Raw genomic sequence first — 20952 nt, forward strand, 5'->3', positions numbered from 1 at the left:
GGCTGCTGTTGGATGATTTTATAATTGGGTTGACTGACCAAACTTAAAGGATGCTCACCAATGGCTCATCTTCATCCTGGAGAGAAGTGACTAGTGGGGTGCCACAGGGTTCGTCCTGGGCCCAGTGCTATTCAATATTTTCATCAGTGTTTTGGATGATGGAATAGAGGGCATGCTAAACAAATTTGCAGATGATAGCAAATTAGGAGGGGTGGCTAATACCCCAGAGGACAGGGTCAGAATTCGAAATGATCTGGACAGATTAGAGAGCAGGGCCAAAACTAACAAACTGAAATTTCAGCAGAGCTAAATGCAAGAGACTACACTTAGGCAGAAAAAATGAAATGCACAGATCAGTGTTTACCAACCTTTTCGATGTCACGGTACCCTTGACCTCACTCTTCATATCTCACGGTACCCCTGCCATCCCCCCCCTCCTCTCCCAATGCCCCTGCTTGCACCACCACCCACCTTCCCCTCCCAGGGTGAAGGGAAGAACTGGGGGGGGGGGGCAGGAAGTGGCTGCTGACCTTGTGGCAGGCCCTGCCCTGAGTCAGCTCCATGTCCTTGCTGGCGCTGGCAGGAGACACCACAAAAGTGAGGGGGGAGTAACATTGCCACGGTACCCCTGGGACATGCTCACGGTACCCCAGAGTACCACGGAACCCTGGTTGAAAATCACTGGCACAGATATATGATGGGGGGGGGGGGGCGGGGAGGGACCTACCTAGCCTGACAACAGTACATGTGAAAGTTATCTGGGAGTCTTAGTAGACACAAACTGAACATGAGTCAACAGTGTAATGCAGCAGTCCAGGAACCTTTGTTGGTACTACTGCAAGAAATGGATAGAGTTTGGGTTGATGTTAATTTTGGCTGAAATAACAAATTAGACACTGAACTACTTCTACATGCACACATGGCTTGGCCTTGCACAGTCAAAATATAGCTATGGTGGACATGGGATTAAGATGCTACCAGGCTATATATAGTTTATTGAAGAATACTGTCATCAAACAACATCTTAATAATACTCAGTTTTATTATATATGGAGAAGCAGAAGATATATTAAGAAACAACAAATTTTGGAACATGTAGAAGACCACTTAACATAATCTAGTTAATATATTTGAACAGCCCCATTAAAACCGTGCTGGTAAAATTGTGCTTGTTTCCACCAACTGGCAATTCTAATTAGCTGTCAGTGTGGATTCCTTTCAAGGCTAAATGATAAATTGTCTGCATTCGTTACTTTTGTTTGTTAATTACTTTGGTGATATTTTACATCTCGGAGGTGATGGGCAAGGAATGGGATTTTTGGAACCAAAGCCAAGGGGTATCTCATACCAAACATATTTATGTTTATGAAATTTTAAAAAAATTCAATGAATTAAAATATAAATATCAGCTGACACCTCTCCCTAGCAGGGTTTCTGGAAAACAAGATATACTATAGATATTCCAGATGATTTTGCAGGCAAAGTCATGCTCCTGGAATCCTTAGGCTGAGAGTCAAATCTGCATGCGGGGTGATGGTCAACTCTTTATTCAAGAAGTTACCAGCTCAAGGAGCAAGGAGGATTCATGACAAGCCTGCCAGCCACTGTGTTCCAGGCAGTTCAAGTGATATAGTTCATGTAACAGGCCGGGGAGCAGGCAGAAAACAAATAAGGAAGCCGAAGTCCATAGATGTTCCTGTAAGGGCGAAGGAAACCAAGGCCTTGGCCATACAAAGGTCCTAAGCAGCAATCACAAGTACCACAGCTGAAACAGGGAGAGAGTAAGATATGACATGTTCCTTACATCGTCCCCCAAAATGACTGCCATTAAAAAAGAAAGACCATCTCATGCTTGTAATATCCCTCTGAAGATAGTACTGTATTCCCCAGCATTTATATAAGGTTGGAGCTGGCAGTCTGCTAATAGAAGGGAACTTTTTTTCCTTTGAGACTCCATTTAACTTACCCAAGTAAATCTCCTAACAACCATCTAACAACCATCTTTAAAGCCAGAAGTTTGCCTCAGCATTCACCTGGTGCTGGGTTCATCAAATCCCACGTGTTGGGCCATCAGGGCATCAATATGATTCATTGTGGCACCTTGTACTTTCAGCAGCGATTTTTATTGTCCTGTCTCTTGGCAATCCTTAGTGGAACTAGAAAGCTTATTTATCATTCCACATCAGAATATGATCTAGTTCTATGAAATAAAAATGGACGTGTATGACTTTTTCACCGTTGCTTGCTTATATGTTTTACAGCATTCGCTGGGGATTGATGAATTCATTTCGAGTCCAGTTACATTCTGGATTAGTATTTTAATGCCTTAAAATACCTTAACTTTGTTGATTGTTTATTGTTGTTTTATTGACATTTTTGACCTAGCTGCTCTGAGCCTGGTTTTGGGTCAGGAAAAGCTGAATATCAAATCTAGTAAAATAAAAAAATTGAACAATGTATATCCAGGGCTTACAAGCAGTTCTAGTGGCCCAAATCAAACTATTCATTGTTTGGCCTAGTCAACAAAGCAATGACTATTTCATGCCTATCTTTTGAACCAAAAGTTTAAATTCATTAGTTGTGTTGGGAAAAAAGACACACATTTATGAACAGAGTAACTCAGTCCAATGTGAGTTGAGTTGTGGAGCGATTTGCATCACTTACATATACCTGGTGTAATGTTTTAGGCACAATGTTCATTGTGAGTGATGGGTGTAAATGTACTGTGTTCCAAATTGTGGGTTAGAATACTAGATCACTGCGGCAAAGATACCTGCAATTCCAGTACAGCTTGAAATGTTCTCCCTTGATACACCACTGGAGGAGATATAACTACATCCAGAATTTTCCTTGGCCATTTGATGGAGGTAGAGGCTTATCTCTTACTTACCTGTCCAATTGCTTTTGAATGTCCTCTGGGATCCCAGGGTATCTTTTCCTCAGGTTGTTTTGAACAAAACAAAGGGCGGCCATATCACCGAGTCGTTGTGGCTGAAGTTGTTTGATTTCTTTCCAGAAAAAGGGGTGCAAGAAGTTGTTTTCTACCTTCAGGCGTTTCAGTGGAATTTTCAAAATCCCACAAGGCAAAACATACAGCAAATTGCCTTCTACGATGAAGTAATTGAGACTCCTGAAAATGCACAGGCCGACAGATATTTCACAAGTTGTACACATATCAATAACTAAACATGCAGCTGTCGTTCTATAAAGCAGGAGTCAATGGCCTTTAATGGGTCTTTGAACACTTTTGAAATTTTGATAAAATTAGAAACCACCAAAAATGACTGCCATGGCAGGCCAATGCTAAAAACTGGAAGATCCCAAGCAAAGCTTTCTCCTGTGATGAGAGCAGTTATGTTAGAATGGGTGCTCTCTGTAAACCCAAACTGGATACTTCCTGCCTGGTTCTTCTGAGACACCTGCTTCAGTAAGATGGAGAAAAGCCAGGATTCTGTCTTTGCATTGGGGAAGAGGTGTTTAGGAGAAGAAACATGTGGGCATCATGGCACTCACTGAAGATCACTACTGTAACGGTTATCCTAAGTGCATTTTCTAAGCAGTAAACATGTCAGTTCAGTTATGTACAGTGCCTTACAGTGCAGTCATAAGCAGAGTTACATCCTTCTAAGTGCACTGAAAATGGGTTTGGGAGGATGTAACTCAAGGAATGTGCGGTTAATCTGCTAGCAAAGGATGTTTTTAAAAACTGCTTGCAGAATTGTGCTAAATCCCCATAGCTTCTTTCTCAACAAGCACAAGCTGCAGAGAAGAGCTGCTGTGAAGACTGAACAGTCTGAATTGTCACAACTGGGGTTGTGGGTCACCTTTGCTTTTCTGAGTACAAAAAAACTTTGTAAGGGTGAATGTGTGATCCAGGCTGAATCCCTGGCATGTTCAGCTAAAAAATTGTCTGGGAAACATGTCCATCAGAGACTATGGAGGACTGGCGTTTGTAGTCATATTGCATAATATCTAAACACCTTTCATCTTGTTGCATAAAATTGTTTTCTACAGTCAGAGCACAAGAACAGAACATGAAAGTGGCAGAACAAAGGATAATTTAAAATGACTATTTTCTACATTGCTTGGTTTGCCACACAGTGCCCCAAAAGGTACGTGTTCCAGATGTCCCAGGCATTTCAGAACATTGATGAGGGCTTCAATACGTGGCTAATACCCACAGAAACAAACCCACTCATTTCCCAACCAGGCACCAGGTCAACAGAGTACACAGATAAGACCTTGTGGGTAATGAAAAAATGTGTGGGGGGGTGTTTTTTTTAATCTAATAAGGAACAAAAACTTGATAATAAGAAAATGAAAAAAGTGATATACCTGGCATTCCTGATACCATTTGAGATATATTCAAGTTCATTGTAGGAAACATCGAGGAATTCAAGATTTGGTAACATAAACAACCTACAAAAGTAAGCATATGTGATGGGTTTTTAAAAGTTATGCAAAGAGATTCTTAAGTAGCAGAGTTGCATAACGGCAAAGTAAAGTTACACAGGGATACTGGGTTGCTTTTCTATAAAAATATACTTCACTTAGCAAAAAGTAGGGAAGGGTAACATGGGTATAAAACAAAAAATGCTACACTAGCAAATACACAATTAAGACTACATCTTGTCTAGTTCTAGCTGATCATGAAGTCATCTCATGTTCTCTTCTTGAACAAAAAAAGTTAGGTAACTTTGTAACCTCTGATATACGTGTTTGCTAACATGTAACCAATGGCGATCTACTGACCAATAGCTGATCAATAGACTGGTCCTAAAACAGCAGGGTCAGAGCGAGGGGGAACTGCGCCCAGGGCACATATGCCCCCTGCGCCCCCGCCACAGCACGCACCCAGTACATCATGCACCTCCTTCCCTCTTGGTGCTACGCCACTGTAAAACAGTGACATCACTACCTTGTTTACCTACAAACAGTTAACTCCTTTGTAGCTGGATTGTGACAGACACTTGCAAATATGACAGTCAGCACATTACACGCTGTGGCCCAGTGGCAGAGCATCCATTTTGTACACAGAAAGTCCCATGTTCAACCCCCGCCCTCTCCAGCTCAAAGGATCAGATGTTAAATATGACAGGATCTGAGTGCGGCTGCCGGTCAGAGTAGACACTACTAATCTTGATACAGAAAGGCCATCTTAGGTTGCTTCATGTGTTCACAGCCATAAAACGTAGTAGGGGTTTGAACAGTCATGCTAAATAAGGTGAATACTATACTTGCTGTAAGCTGTTGATGTATAATTCTGTCAAAAAGGTGGAGAGTTTGTATAACATTGTAATAATCATGACATGTTCAGCGGTGGGATTCAGCAGGTTGGCCGCACTTGGGCAGAACCGGTTGTTAAAATGGTGCTTGTAAACAACCAGTTGTTAAATTAATTGAATCCCACCACCAGAACCGGCTGTTAAATTATTTGAATCCCACCACTGGACACGTATTATCGAGATGGGGAGTGTGCAGGAGAGACAAAGGCCACATAGGTTCACAATATTATTTCAAAACCTTGGGGGTTGGCCTTATAAAAACAAAACACGGCTAAAATTACAGAATCACTTTAAGTAAGGAACATATCCCTCTGGGCCACTGACGGGATGGGAGAGTAGGATTGCCACAGAGGTGTAGCTGGGCCAAACTGTGCCCGGTGCGCATTCTGTATTGTGACAGACACTTGCAAATATGACAGTCAGCACATTACACGCTGTGGCCCAGTGGCAGAGCATCCATTTTGTACACAGGACAATGCCCCCCCCTGCGGTGCCCCCCTTCCCACTTACCTTAGTTCCTTTCCTTTTTCTTGAACTTTTTCAGGCTGCAAAAGGCCTGTTCGCAGTAAAAACAGCCTGATGGGAACTATACTTCCCAGGAGACCTTGTGAGCCCCAAGGTCTCCTGGGAACTGTAGTTCCTCAGGCCGTTTTTACTGCGAACAGGCCTTTTGCAGCCTGAAAAAGTTCAAGAAAAAGGAAAGGAACTAAGGTAAGTGTGGGAAGGGGGTGGAAGCACCGCAGGGGGGACTCAGGTAAGTGTGGGGTGGGGGTGCCGCAGGGGGGAAAGGGGGAGGGGCCTGGAGCAATTTTCTGCACCACCAGGCAGGTGCCTGGTGCACGGCGCACCCTCTGTCCCCTTGTAGTTCCGCCACTGGGTTGCCAGCTTCAGGTTGAGAAACTCCTGGAGATTTGGGTGTGGAGCCTGAGAGAGGACAGAGATCTCAGTGGGGTACAATGCCTTACAGTCCACCCGCCAAAGCATCCATTTTCTCCAGGGGACCTGATCTCTGTATCTGGAGATAAGGTGTAAATCTTGGAGATTTCCAGGCTCTGCCTGGAGGCTGACATCCTATAAAAAAGAATAAGCACAGTCTTCAGTTTTAGTCCAGTAGTAAGGAGGGTGTTTTTTTACAGTTAACTCCTCCCAGTGTAACCAAAGCAAAAATACAGCAGAAGTGGCAGGGTCTGAGGTTCCAAATGTGGCCACTTCAGAATCTGATTATTCTTTATGCAAGAGCACAATTTCCTCATCCTTCCTCCAAGTAGCGACAAGATATGCAGCTCTTCCCTTTACATTTTATCCTCCCAAGCCACTGTGAAGTGGGTTAGACTGAGAGAGAGTGACCGGGCTCCTGTCACCCAGAGAAAGGTTTCATGGCAAAGTGGTGATGTGGAGCTACATTCTCTCAGGCACTTGTCTGACATTGTAACCACTATACCACACCAAATGTCAACTTTTTATACCTCTGCCTTAGCCGTTCTCATTCTGCAATTACAAGAACAGGTGCCTGAGGTAAAAACAAAATGTTCCGAAAAGCCTCTGCTTTCCTTTTAACCACCTTCAGCCTTTGGGGCACATACAGGTTATACATGTGGTAACTAAAATAAATTAAAGAAGAAGGACAATTTCACAGACTTCATGGTTTTGGACATATTGAGGATCAGGCAGGCTATAAAAGGCTTTCATTTTCAGAAATATGAAGAATTTTTAAACTAGAGCAACACAGCCCTGAGCAGATTCGATTTTATGGGACAGCTGGTAACAATGGAAAATGCTGTCTCTGAGAAAAACTTGTTCATTTTATTCTGATCTCCTCAGTGGGCAGCTCCAGATAAACTTCTAAAGAGTTCAGAAGTTCTTCAAGTCACAGCTTGAAAACCTTGGGATCGAGAGATCAGATGGTGAACAAAGCTGAAGTAAAACAACTTCTTACCACTTGCTGATGTCTTTTTCTTAAATGCTCAAGATCCTAACACTGGAAACGTGAATTTACTTCAAAATGAGGGGGGGAAGTAAAATATCTTACATTATCATGCATAGAAAGCATAAGCAGTGACGTAGTGGTTAAGAGCAGGTGCATTCTAATCTGGAGGAACCAGCTTTGATTCCCTGCTCTGCCACTTGAGCTGTGGAGGCTTATCTGGGGAATTCAGATTAGCCTGTACATTCCAACACACGCCAGCTGGGTGACCTTGGGCTAGTCACAGTTATTTGGAGCTCTCTCAGCACCACCCACCTCACAGGGTGTTTGTTGTGAGGGGGGAAGGGCAAGGATATTGTAAGCCCCTTTGAGTCTCCTACAGCAGAGAAAGGGGTGATATAAATCCATACTACTACTACTACTACTACTACTACTACTACTACTACTACTACTACTACTACTACTACTACTACTGTGATGCATTCCTGGATGTCTATTCCAGTTTTATGTGGAGCGTAATACAAACTAAAGAAGGACAACAAGAGAGAAATGGGGAGATGGGGACTTAACAGCAGAGAACAGGCAACCAGCATTCTTAGCATGATGGCATCACTTCTGGCACAACCAGGAAGTGATGTCAGCATGCCAGAGGTGACAGTCCAGCATTCACCTCAATCTCTATAGTTTAACCATAGAGTTTGGGACAAATGCTAAGCGTCACTCGATGTGATAACATCACTTCCCAATCATGCTAGAAGTGTCATCACTATGCTGAGGATGCAAATCACTTGTCCCTCATTTTGCCTCCATTCTCCCCTTACTGCCTGAGTGGCAGGGGACAGAAGGCCTCCCTCTGCCAATGGGTAGGGACGAAGCAAAGGGGAAGTGTGCCTGGTGTGTGTGCACGCCACGCGCCTCTCCAAGCCCCCGGAACACCCCGCCCCCGGAACGCCTCCGCAGGGGTGCCCGCCCAGTGCGCCTCGCGCGCCCCCCCGCTCCCTTGGGGCAACACCTTTGCCAATGGGCTATGAGCAAGCTGTGACAGACTACACAGAAAAACAGAGGTTTAAAAGTGCAAGTCAGTCAGTGGATCAAGGTGCTATCACAACAAGAGTTTGGTAAGCTTTTGGAATTGGATTCCTGCGAGTTCCTTAACTGCATGTGTTAAATATCTACTCTGGGGGAATTTCAGTCAGGGAGTGGAAATATACTGAGTTCAGTGTGTGCTGAAAAGTAGAAAATATACAGACAGGAGAACTAGGAGTTTTATTTAGTGGTCAAAGCTGAAGGTGGAATAGTAGAGAGACTTTTCACAGGTGACCATAAATAAAGGGATACCAGTGTCTGGCATACCAGACTGGCATACCAGTGTTTTGCTAAAGTTAGCTCAGGAAGGAGATTTATATGAAATGGGTAACTAACAGTGTCAAGCCTGTATGTGTTCTGTGTGAAAGGATACCAGCTTGTTAAAACCCAAAATTGTTGTGAATATTAGCTAGTAACATCTAACTGAACCTCTCTAACTGAACTCTCATAACATCTAAGCAACTGTGAAACGTATAAGAACCTATCATAGCATCTATGCAACTGTAGAAACTTGTAAAGCTTAATTAAGAACTGTGCCTGTGCAAAAAATGAATATTTATATATAGTTATCTCTTGCCTGCTTCTGTCCATTTGAAATATCTCTTGATCCCATCTAGTTTGCACAATAAATTTTACTTCTCTGTGTTGAAATTACCTCAGTTCTCTGGTGCCTTGAAAAGGGGGATTCGCCATAAGGGAAAATCAGGCTTCCTTCACCTTTCTGAAGTTTCTTAGGCTGAGCAGATAAGTTTTATACCTCATATGGTACCATCAATCCAGCTCAAACCTGATTAGCATAGTTAGGAGGCTACTGGAGCATACCACAAATAGTAGGAGGGTGAATGGCGGGCCACACAAGTCGACTCAGAAATGCATTCTTGTGAGTTACATAACTGTCATTTTCACAACTTTCCTTAACAAAGGCAAGAGGTCCTCCCAAAAATCAACAAAGGAGCCTTGATCCACAAAAAAAATTATAAAATACTAAGCAAAAACTGCAGTTTTGTCACAACCACAAGTTTATATATTATATATAAGTATAAACTGGTGGGCTCTTGCCAAGGTTTTTTCAATGACAAATCTTCGCAGGAGACTGAAACACCCATTTTCAAGAAGAATGGTAAACAGGAGTTGAAGAACTGCGGGCTGATAAGCATTGTGTAAAGTAATTAGAAGTGAACAGAAGGAGCGGCAGGTGGCAACCATCTGGTAAACATCTATTTTTCCACAAAAATATTTGTTACCTCCCTTCCCTGGCTACATTATTGTGATACCAGTGTTTGGGAACTCTGGGGGTGGGATTGACACACATTTATGCAGGAGAACATATGGTGTCACAGCCAAGTGGGCAAAAAGATGATCAAAAGAAAATGAGGCAAACAACAGGAGGAAGAATGCGGACGGGAAGGAAGAATAACAATTAAATCTTGGCACCAATATCCCCTGATACCCTTCCTGTACCATCTCCAGAGATGTTTATCCACAGTTAAGAGTACCTAAAGGATTCCTTATAATTCCATCCTCGCTCAGCAGTTCTAGTATTTTCAGCTCTGCCGAACACAGTCATAGATTTAACTCAAAAAAGATGGCAGGCTCTTCCAACTCAATTGAACACACACGCTCAACTGAACGCACACACCTTACACTGAACCTGTTGGTCCGTCTGTCAAGGTCAGTATTGTCTACATGGACAACCAGCAGATGTACAGGGACTCAGGAAGAAGTCTTTCTTGTCACCTACTGCCTGGTCTTTTTGTTTGCAGATGCCAGGAATTGAACCTGGGACGTTCTGCATGCAAAGCAGAGGTTCTTCCACTGAGCTACAGTTCCTACTCCTTTTTTAAACTGGATGTCTTGACTTTTTCAGCAGGGTGATGGCTCCCTCACCTCAAGGCTGGAATGTGAATCCCTTTATCTTAATTAAGGCTTCTTGTTTCTCTTCGCTTTTGTCTGTTGTTACCTCAATTGTAGTTACACACAAAATGCTGCCCTCCCTCAGCTACAGTAGTTGCAAAAGCCAGCTGGGTGTAGTAGAAAACAAGCTGGCTCCATCTTCAACATGGTATCTTCAACATGACATTCCTTCACATATTCAAACATGGCTATCATGTCACCCTTCAACCTTCTCGTCTCCAAACTGAACATATCCAGTGCCCTAAGTTTCTCGTTGTAGGGCATGGATTCCAGATCTTTTACCATTTTGGCTGCCCTCCTCAGAACCCGTTCCAGCTTGTCAATATCCTTCTTGAATTTTGGTGCCCAGAACTGGACACAGTATTCCAGGTGAGGTCTGACCAGTGCAGAGTAGAGTGGTACCTATTATGTCCCTCAGTCTAGTCACTATACTCCTATTGATGCAGCCCAGAATCACATTTTCTTGGCTGCTACATCACACAGTTGACTTATGTTCAGTTTGTGATCTACTAAGACTCCCAGATCCCTTTCACATGTACTGTTGTCAGGCCAAGTGTCCCTCATCCTATATCTGTGCATTTAATTTTTTTCTGCCTAAATCTTACATTTATCTCTGCTGAAACTCATTTTGTTTGTTTTGGCCCTGCTCTCTAATCTGTCCAAGTAATTTTCAATTCTGACCCTGTCCTCTGGGGTATTAGCTACCCCTCCTAATTTGCTGTCATCTGCAAATTTGTTTAGCATGCCCTCTATTCCACCATCCAAGTCACTGATGAAAATAATGAATAGTACTGGGTCCAGGACAGAACCCTGTGGCATTCCACTAGTCACTTCTCTCCAGGATGAAGATGAGACATTGGTGAGCCACCCTTTAGGTTCGGTCAGTCAACCAATTACAAATCCATCCAACAGTAGCCTTATCTAGCCCACATTTTACTAGCTTGCTTGCAAGAATGCCATGGGGCACCTAGTCAAAGGCCTTACTGAAGTCAAGGTATGCTACATCCACATCATGTTGAGATGGTTACCTTTGTTGGTCAGAGTCAGATTTATATACTCACTAAGTAAGCTACATCTTAGGCCTTCAAGTTATGAGAGGCCTCTAAATACAAAAGCATTCCTAAAAGTTACTAAATTATTGTTATTGTTGTTCTTTTGGTAAACTTGTTTATGAACACATGAAGCCACCCTACAGTCATTTAAAGCACTGGTCTATCACGATCACTATTGTCTGCTCAGACTGGCAGTGGCTCTCCAGGGTCCCAGGATGAGGACTTCATTCATTTGTTTGTTCATTTGTTCATTCATTCTATTTATGATATTCCCATGGGCTCAGGGCATTGTACAGTATCAACATCTTTAGGGACTCTTTAGTTTGGCGAGGAGGCGGCTGAGGGGGGATATAATTGAAGTCTACAAAATTATGCATGGGGTAGAAAATGTTGACAGAGAGAAATTTTTCTCTCTTTCTCACAATACTAGAACCAGGGGGCATTCATTGAAAATGCTGGGGGGAAGAATTAGGACTAATAAAAGGAAACACTTCTTCACGCAACGTGTGATTGGTGTTTGGAATATGCTGCCACAGGAGGTGGTGATGGCCGCTAACCTGGATAGCTTTAAAAGGGGCTTGGACAGATTTATGGAGGAGAAGTCGATTTATGGCTACCAATCTTGATCCTCCTTGATCTGAGATTGCAAATGCCTTAACAGACCAGGTGATCGGGAGCAACAGCCGCAAAAGGCCATTGCGTTCACATCCTACATGTGAGCTCCCAAAGGCACCTGGTGGGCCACTGCGAGTAGCAGAGAGCTGGACTAGATGGACTTTGGTCTGATCCAGCTGGCTTGTTCTTATGTTCTTATGTTCTTAACATAAAGAACACAATAAAATTTCAGAAAAAAACATACATTTCAGTGATACAGTTCCGAAATGAAAAGTTACCAGTAGTCAATAATATCCAGAAATCTTTGGATGCAGCCATTATTCTGGCAGTTGTCTGACTGGATAAGATTCACAGAGAACTGAATGAGGGGGAATAAAGCGGGCATCATCAGCATGTAACTGACAGTGATGTTTACCACCCAACAGAACTATTCAGATATTGCCCCCCGAGAGTCTGCCCCCAAGTGCGGGCAGAGAGGGTATTTGACATTTTTGTGCACATGTGTACCTACTATTCCCATCCTCCCAACCCCTTCTGAATAGCCAGCATGTTTCCTCTACCTAGTGGCACATATATGCTGAAAAAAATGTTTTTCTTACAAATTAAAAAAGAAGTTAAAAAATAAAACAAATTAATATTCACTCAGGTTTTTTTTCCAAATAATAGTTCTCCATACCATCTTTAGCAACTGGTCAGGCCTTAAAAACCCCATGAAAGTCTGGGTTTTGGAGGGGAGAGGGAATGAGTTGAGGACCCTGCCCTTGCGTGACATAGGAATGCCTTTTCTCATATGTGGTTTACTCATTAAAACTGCTACTGTACCAAGGTGGGAGTTCAGTCAGCAGATTGAAGGACATGACTAAGGTTTTAAGGCATGTCATTTTTTTGATATCTTCTGGGATGAATCTGATCGGGTTGTTTCGGAGCTTTAAGATTTGCAGGGATTTAAGATCACACACCTGTGGGAGGGAAAAAAGATGATAACAGTATCGTAAGATATCTTATGAGGCATGTTACCTCAGTTACTTCTATATCTTTTTTTTTACTTCAGGTGTTCATGCATTGGAACAATTAAGCCAAAAAGAGATCTTCCTCCTTGCTCCCAGGAGTTTTATTCATTCGCTTTTTTCACCCGCTGACCAGCCTGGGTCAAAGAACCTTTTCTTGATGCCTCCAAGCGTTTTTTCTTCCTGAAGTCCTTTCTAGCTTGTTAGAGCCTCCAAGGGCCTTTCCCCACTTACCTTAAGCCCCGCACTACTCTCCTCAAGTAGCACGGGGTCCCCAGGCACTCCCCACTACAGGGGCGGCGACAACGCAGCTGCCCCAACGCTGCCGCTGTCGCACCCCCTCAGTGCGCGGCATCCCTGGCACTCTTGTAAATGGCGCCCTTTGATGATGTGGGGATGCCCGGGCGCGCGTCTGAAATGACGCGCGCTGAGAGCAGCGTGCGGCATAGGGGGGATCGTGGTGAGTGGGGAAACGGCTCAAATCTCTGATCCCTGTTTGAAGAAGTTGGGGGCGGGGGAGGGGAGGTTGACCCATCTATTGTCTGTTGCTACCTCTATAGCATTTTTTAAAAGGTGGCTGAGGTGAGGCTGGAAAGCAGTTTAACTGATCTCCCTTCCTCCTGACTGGAGGAAAAGAAGTGGTTAAAACATGTTCTTCAGACATGGAAAAAAACACACACTTTTCTTCACATGGGCAAAGAAGGCCCCCTCTCCCCACACGCCAGGGTCTTGATTCAAATCAGACCTCATGCGCAGTGGTGGGATTCAGCAGGTTTGCACCACTTTGGCAGAACCGGTTGTTAAAATGGTGCTTATGAACAACCAGTTGTTAAATTATTTGAATCCCACCACCTGAACTGGTTGTTAAATTATTTGAATCCCACCACTGCTCATGCACCTGGGAATTAAGTTTCGGCACGGAAATCCAATGCGTAGTTGATTGTCTAGACCCCGAAACAGTGTGCCAACAAGTAGTTAGGCTCAATGACTGCATGTATCTCCAGATCTAGCTAGGAAGAGCCACACAGTTATGAAAACGAGGCATTGCTTATTGTTATGGAAAATACCTGTAAGTACTCTACAAAATAGTTAACTCCATGGACTGTAGAACTTAGATAATCCATCAGAGTCCTAACATTCCTCTGACTGGATCCTTCTTAGTCATAACCTTTTTGGTGCCTCTAACTTGCATACACAATATTTATTCATTTTTATTTATTAAATTTCTAGACCGCCTGACCGCCCCTCTCTTTTTGGGCTCGGTGGTGCATTCATCATTCCATGCAAACAGGTCCATTTGCATCCTTATAAGCTTCAGTACGTGCAATCAAAATCCCTGGATTGTTACAGGATACCTGTTCATGCATATTGAAGCTTGACATGTGTCATGTACATGCTAGTCTGATATAAAATTTTAAAAATTTTGGAAGCAAAGGAAATCTGAAAAAAGGCAGGCCAATGACTGTGAAAGGCTGTCAACCAAAAATGTTCCAAATTGTTTAAAGGAATTACTGAGAGCCTCTGTGGTGTAGTGGTTAAGAACAGGTACACTCTAATCTAGAGAACCTGGGTTGATTCCCCGTTCTGCCACTTGAGCTGTGGACGCTTATCTGGTGAATTACGGTAGATTAGCTTGTGCACTCCAACACATGCCAGCTGGGTGACCTTGGGCTAGTCACAGCTCTTCGGAGCTCTCTCAACCCCACCCACCTCACAGGGTGTTTGTTGGGGGGGGGAGTAGATTGTAAGCCCCTTTGAGTCTCCATACAGGAGAGAAAGGGGAATATAAATCCAAACTCTTCTTCATCACTCTGCAAGTCTCTTTCAGAAGAGTGGAACTTTCAGTTAAAAGAAAGTGTTAGTGTATAGTTATTACATTTTATTTCTAGTATGTTTGTCGTTGTCTAGAACATTTCTATGCTGCTTTTGCAGAGAACTTGCCTGAGGGAGTTTACAAAGCAAAACTTGGCAAAAACCTAAAACAGCATTGTTAAAAAAAATTAACCAACTGTTAAAACCCATCCGGAGCATAAAAACCGCATACAGCATTTAGCATCTTTACAATAAGTGTACATGAAACATCAGGCACATACTGACCTCTGTAGGGAAGAAGTGCAAGTCATTAAATGACAGATTTAGGTACAACAAGAAGTCGCAGAAAACTGAAAGGTCTGGAAGGGTAGTCAGAAAATATCCCTAAGCAAACAAAAGTACAGTTAAGATTTGGCCTGGTGCCGTACATTCAAGTTTTGGGCCAGGATTTGTTTTAATCGAGATGAACTGGACTATACATCCCAGGGACGCTCCATCCTCCACACAACCCAGTGGTGGGTTAAAATCGAAGCCAAACTTAATGAGTTGGGCATTTCCTTGGAGGACCTGCTAATGCTAACAGAGCAGGAGGTCTATGGGGCTATCAAGAAGAGACTTTTTGACAGAGAGTTTCAACAGATGCTAGAGGAAGCTAATAAAACCTGTTCCCCGATCTCTCTGGGAATACCTATGGATAGACTAATTGCAGCCCAGTACCTTTATCTCCTGGTTGAGGCCCGGTGGCGTAGAGCAATCACCTTAGCTAGGTGTAATGCCCTGCCTTCTTCCTTTAGCCTTGGACGCCACCTTGGAATCCCACATAAAGAAAGGAAATGCCCGTGTGGCATGGGTTCTGTGGAAACAGTATCTCATATGCTGTTGGATTGTCCCTTTTATGAGATAGGTAGGAAGAAGCACATAATCCCCTTCCTGCATGGAAGTGAAGGCATTACAGATAAACAGTTAAGATTTGCAACAAATTAATTGTTAGAAGAAGCAAATCTGCCAAGGCGGGGGGTGGGGGGGGAGAGATGAACATCTGTGCAAGCAAAGATTTCTTAGCAAATTCACTGCTGGCACTAAGTTGGAAGAACAGTTGGATGCTAACTGCCAGTGGAAAAAAAATATAAGGGATATTGGGTTAGATCCAGAGATACACCAGCAAAAGGTGCTGATGCATGCAAATCTTTCCCTTGTTCCTTTCCTCTAGGTCAGTGGTTCTCAACCTTTCTAATGCCGCAACCCTTTAATACAGTTCCTCATGTTGTGGTGACCCCCAACCCTAACATTTATCCATTTTACAGATGGAGAACATTGATGCAGAGAGTCTTAGGCGACCCCTGTGAAAGGGTCATTTGACCCCCAGAGGGGTCCCGACCCCCAGGTTGAGAACCACTGCTCTAGGTAATCCTTTCTGATCCTGGGAGAGTTGATCCCCAGAGTTCTGGGATCTGGGTGGACCGGTAGCCATATAGAAGGGAGTTGAAACTGACCCACTCTTCGGGTGGTGCATCTCTGTTAATGAAAGGGGTAGGAAACGGACTTTGCTCTCTTCCTCTCCTCAGAGGAGTCCCCTGACCTACATGACCATTAGAGCTAAACTAGACACGACTGCCTCTTTCCGGGCCATTTTCCTGGAGACAGAACAACCCAGAAGATAATATGTCACATCAGGTGACTATTATGCACTGAATGCTTACACATATAGCCCTCTTACAGGGCAAACAGTGCCACGGTGCCGTTTTTGGTTAGAAAAACAGTGCAGGGGAGAAAGAAGGAATTTCTCCTCCTCCCATAATACCACAGCCCTACCCAGAGTTGGGCGCCTAGGGTGCTGCTAAACATAGCTTCCACAAGAAACTTCCAGTGGGCATGTGAGTCTCCACGGCAACCATCTGACAAATGTCATGTTGAGTTTGGTCCAAGTAAGTCCCACAGCAACCCCAGGAATCGGCCTTCTCATGACGGGAATGGAGGACAGGGAGGACAGAAACAAAGGAAAGATCTGCAGTCTTTGTGCCTGCAAATCACTGGACCTAGCCTATTATGGATATACAATGGAAATTCCAATTTTAAGCTATATAAGCTCTTTTTATTAGAAAAAAAATGGCTTATGGAAATCAGATTGCTAGCGTGACAGATGATTGTGAAGGGTAATGCACACATGGGGCTGGCCCAAAGATTTCTGGCACCCTAAGCAAATTATGACTTTAGTGTCACCCTTCCCCCATTTAACATTCATACACACACCTAATGGAACATCAGTCTGAAGCATGCTCACCTGGGAGTAAACGTCACTGACTATGGTAGAACTTACTTTTGAGTAGGCATGGTAGACAGGCATAGGAGGAACAATGGATCAGCGTCCTCTGTGCCCTGCAGCATGGACCCCTAGCGCCAGAGGGGTAGCTAGGGAAAATGGAGCCCGGTGCAAACTCTGAGTTTTGCTGCCCCCTCCATGTTCATTTGAGGTTTTTGTATTTTTTTAGTGTTTTTTCAGTTTTACAACTGCAGGGGGCACAGTTTTTAGGCTAGCAGCATCAACATTTCAGGGTATCTTTAGGAGACTATCCTGATGATACCAGCCAGGTTTGGTGATGTTTGGTTCAGGGGGTCCAAAGTTATGAATTCTCAAAGGTGTAGGCCCCATCTCCTATTAGCTCCCATTGGAAACAATGGGGATGGAACACCCCCTTTGGGAGTCCGTAACTTTGGACCCCCTGAACCAAACTTCACCTAACTTGGTGGTATCATCAGGAGAGTCCCCCAAAAACTCCCTGAAATTTTGGTGCTGCTAGCCTAAAACCTGCACCCCCTGCAGACAAAAAACTGAAAACACTAAAAAATACAAAAAACAAACCTGAAATTTTTGCTGCCCCCCAGTCGCGCGCCCAGTGCAACGCACACACCCCACCCCCCTTATAAGTACGCCTCTGCCTAGCACTGCCTATAGACCTCTTGATACTACCACCAGCCCTTGCTCTGGTACCCTGGTGAGCATCTAGATTTGCATAGTGCAGAGGTGTCCAACTCTGGTGCTTCAGATGCTCATGTAATCCATGAACATCTGAAGCGCCAGAGTTGGACACCCCTGGCAGAGTGGATGTGCTGCCCTGCACACACCCATGCCTACACACACACACACACACACACATACACACATACATTTTTAGGGAGAAAGTACCTTAAGACTAAGCCCAGTTCTTTTATGCATCAGGCAAGAGACAACCGCCAATTCGGCCCTGGTCGCCATCTCCGCATCCTCATCCGCTGAGCCTAAACCAGACCTACACCCGACACCAGAGACAAGCGTCAGATCTTCACTTTCCAGTAGTTGATCTGTAATAAACATAACACCAAACATTAAGCAAAGGGGCAAGTCACATCACTAAAATGAAATTGCATTCATGACAGCAGTGAAAATCTGTGCAACCTAGCAAGATAATGGGTTGGATCCTGCGGATCCCTGCTAGCAGCAGAGGTACTTTCCTGTGATTCAGGAGTTACACCTGGATGCTCAGAAGAGAATGTGGCTACAGGAAAAAGGTCTTGCCACCAGAGGAAAGTGCCTCTGCTAACAGAACAGATATCTTCGTTATTCAACATATATTCTCAGCCTTAGCCCCAATCTGGCAGAACATTCTGTCGAGTAAGACCCAGGCCCTGCGGGATCTATCACAGTTCTGCAGGGGCATATGGTTGAGGGAGCAATGTTTTCACCATCTTGCACAACCCCTTCCCAACTTCCACTTTCGTAACTTACTTTGGGAATTTGCTGAATTTCATTGCGAGCGGAACTGTCGTGGTAAATGGACTGAATTCACCTGGAGCAAGCTCATTGCGTGAGAAATTTTGGAAACTGAAATTCTGTCGCCATATTGATTTATGGATATAACTTAGGTTTTGGATTATTTAGTCTTGTATTGGGTTTATGTTATATGGGTTTATTACCTGATTACTATGTTGTTAGCCACCACAAGACTAAATGGAGAGGGGTGATCTAGAGATTTAACGAATAATTCTAATCTTGTGATGTCATGAAGTTCATTAATATTGCTTCACCAATATTTATATACTGTCTGAGGTAATTGATAAGCTTACTGTTTGAAGTTTACATTTTCTTACTGTTGTCTATTGACTGCAAGAATGCTTGCCTGTCATTTTAAATTTTTTTGTACTTTCTTGGGGCTTTTAAATCCATAACAACCTATCGGATTTTTTCAAAAATGAAAGGTATAAAATTGTTGCTACCTGAATAAGTCACTTTCTTTCTTTTTTTCAGTTCAAGACTGAGGAATGCAAATTCTTCTTCTGTGGCTTCTTCTGAGATTTCAGTTGCCTCGGAAGTTTCTAATAGCCGCTCTTGCAATTTTTCTTTTTAAAAAATACCATGAGTTACATTAGAATGGATCCTGTTCATAGACAATGGAAATTTCCTCAGATGCTTTCCAGTTTAGCATTTTAAAAAATAACTGTTTTAAATTTGGGGTACTGTAGGGGTGAGCCCGCGAACCCAGCAGGACCGTAGAAGGAGCACCAGGCATGCCGGTGCTGGCTACGGCCTTCTGGGCGCACACACTCCCCCAACCCCCGTTCCCCCGTGAGTCACAGGTCATGAGATGCCTGATTCACGGTCACCAGATGTCCCAGACAAAGGGACAAAGGGGCTTCTGCCCTCAGGTGTGGATTAGACCCAGACGCGGATGCTTCCTCCTGCACGTAGTAGCCCGATGAGATCATGCATCACATGATGATCTCCCGCTCTCCTGCCTCCCGGTCCACCCACATTGCCCCCCCCCTGTAAACCCTAATAAAAGGAGGCAGAGCCTAGCACACGGCAGAGTTGCCAGGATCACGGAATCCCGCGCTTCCTGCAGCTGGCTCTCTCCACCAGATGGAATCTCCGCGTGTCGTCTCTTCCTTGGGGCCTCGTGGGTACGACTACAGGGTACACAATGGGAAATGTGTCTTTCTTACTTAATAATTTTCTGCAGAATTAATTGATTTATAATTATCACACAAGAAGGGCATTTAGAACTGCAGTCCTAAGCAATGTTATCCCTTCTAACTCTATTGAAGTCAGTGGGCTTAGAAAGGTGTAACTGTTCAGGATTTCACTGTAAATGCCTGTCCTAAATCAAAACTTGACATTTTCACTTTAGCAATTCCTTTTTCACAGCCCATTCCTAATGACTATATCAAGCAATGAAAACAGGGATTCATAATTAAACAGAACCCTTGCATCTAAGGGAAGTACACTCATATAATTTTTTAAAATAAATAGGTAACATTTATCATGTCTTAGAAACCTGTACAAGACATATTATTGTTTATTTATGAGGTAACTCTTTGCTTGTTGGTATCAAGCCGTGTTTAAGCATGAATTATATGCATAAAACAGAAATTGAATTTGATTAAGAAAAACCCCCGATTTCTCTCTGCCATGCCTTTCCCCACTTACCTTAAGCCTTTCCTCACTTACCTTAAGCCCCATGCAACTTGAGGAGAGTAGCGCGGTCTCCCCCGGGACTCCCCACGAGAGGGGCGGCAACAGCACAGCCGCCCCGATGCTGCCGCTGTCGCGCCCCCTCAGCGCGCGGAATCCCTGGTGCTCTTGCAAAGGGGATGCCCGGGATGCCGCACGGGGGGGGGGGATCATGGTGAGTGGGGAAACGCCCATGGTTTAATCCTGATTTAGCATCCTAGTTATTGGGAACGAATATAACACTCCAAGTGTTTAAGGCACCCAAATGAGAGTTAGATTTTGTGGTTAAAGCAGTGATCCCCAGTGTGATGTTCGTAGGCCTCATGGTTCCCTTCAATATATTTCCTTATGCCCAGTTGCTTCTTTCCCAAAGCAGTGTGGTGCAGTGGTTAGAGTGTTGGACTAGGATCTGGGAAACTCAGGTGCCAATCTCCACTCTGGCATGGAAACTTGCAGGGTAACCTTAGGTCAGTCACACATTCTTAGCCTATCTTACTCCACAGGGTTGTTGTGAGGATAAAATGGAGGAGTGGAGAACACTGTTAGCTGCTTTGGGTTTGTGGGGGAGATAGATGGGAAATAAATGGACTAAAAAAGCAAACCAAAATAAAAAGGAGAAGGTATTTTAGAATATCCTAGGAGGCATCACCTTTGGGTCTGCAGAGAGAACCCTTTTGGAAATAGCTGCCTTCATCATAAAAGAAGAGAGTTTGGATTTATACCCTGCTTTTGTCAACCATAAGGAGTCTCAAAGTGGCTTACAAACTCTTTC

At 43.8% G+C, this 20952-nt stretch overlaps 1 protein-coding gene across 5 annotated transcripts in view; it reads right to left on the minus strand.

The window, feature by feature from the left end:
* Positions 1–981: 981 nt before the first annotated feature.
* Positions 982–20952, minus strand: part of LRRC63 (leucine rich repeat containing 63) — a 53266-nt gene continuing 33295 nt past the window's right edge. For 3 of the 5 annotated variants that reach the window (XM_048499760.1, XM_048499770.1, XM_048499751.1), the window contains exons 4-10: positions 18947–19069; positions 17880–18034; positions 14981–15079; positions 12699–12835; positions 4336–4419; positions 2891–3130; positions 982–1765 (exon numbers count right to left, since the gene is read on the minus strand). In XM_048499760.1, coding sequence (XP_048355717.1) covers positions 1621–1765; positions 2891–3130; positions 4336–4419; positions 12699–12835; positions 14981–15079; positions 17880–18034; positions 18947–19069 — 983 coding nt within the window. In that variant the 3' untranslated portion in view covers positions 982–1620. Of the gene's footprint in view, positions 1766–2041; positions 2201–2890; positions 3131–4335; positions 4420–12698; positions 12836–14980; positions 15080–17879; positions 18035–18946; positions 19070–20952 lie in introns of those variants that run through there. The other 2 variants (XM_048499780.1, XM_048499788.1) reach the window with 2 other exon arrangements.

Source organism: Sphaerodactylus townsendi, linkage group LG01 (assembly GCF_021028975.2).
Source record: "Sphaerodactylus townsendi isolate TG3544 linkage group LG01, MPM_Stown_v2.3, whole genome shotgun sequence".
In the NCBI taxonomy this organism is placed as follows: Eukaryota; Metazoa; Chordata; class Lepidosauria; order Squamata; family Sphaerodactylidae; genus Sphaerodactylus; species Sphaerodactylus townsendi.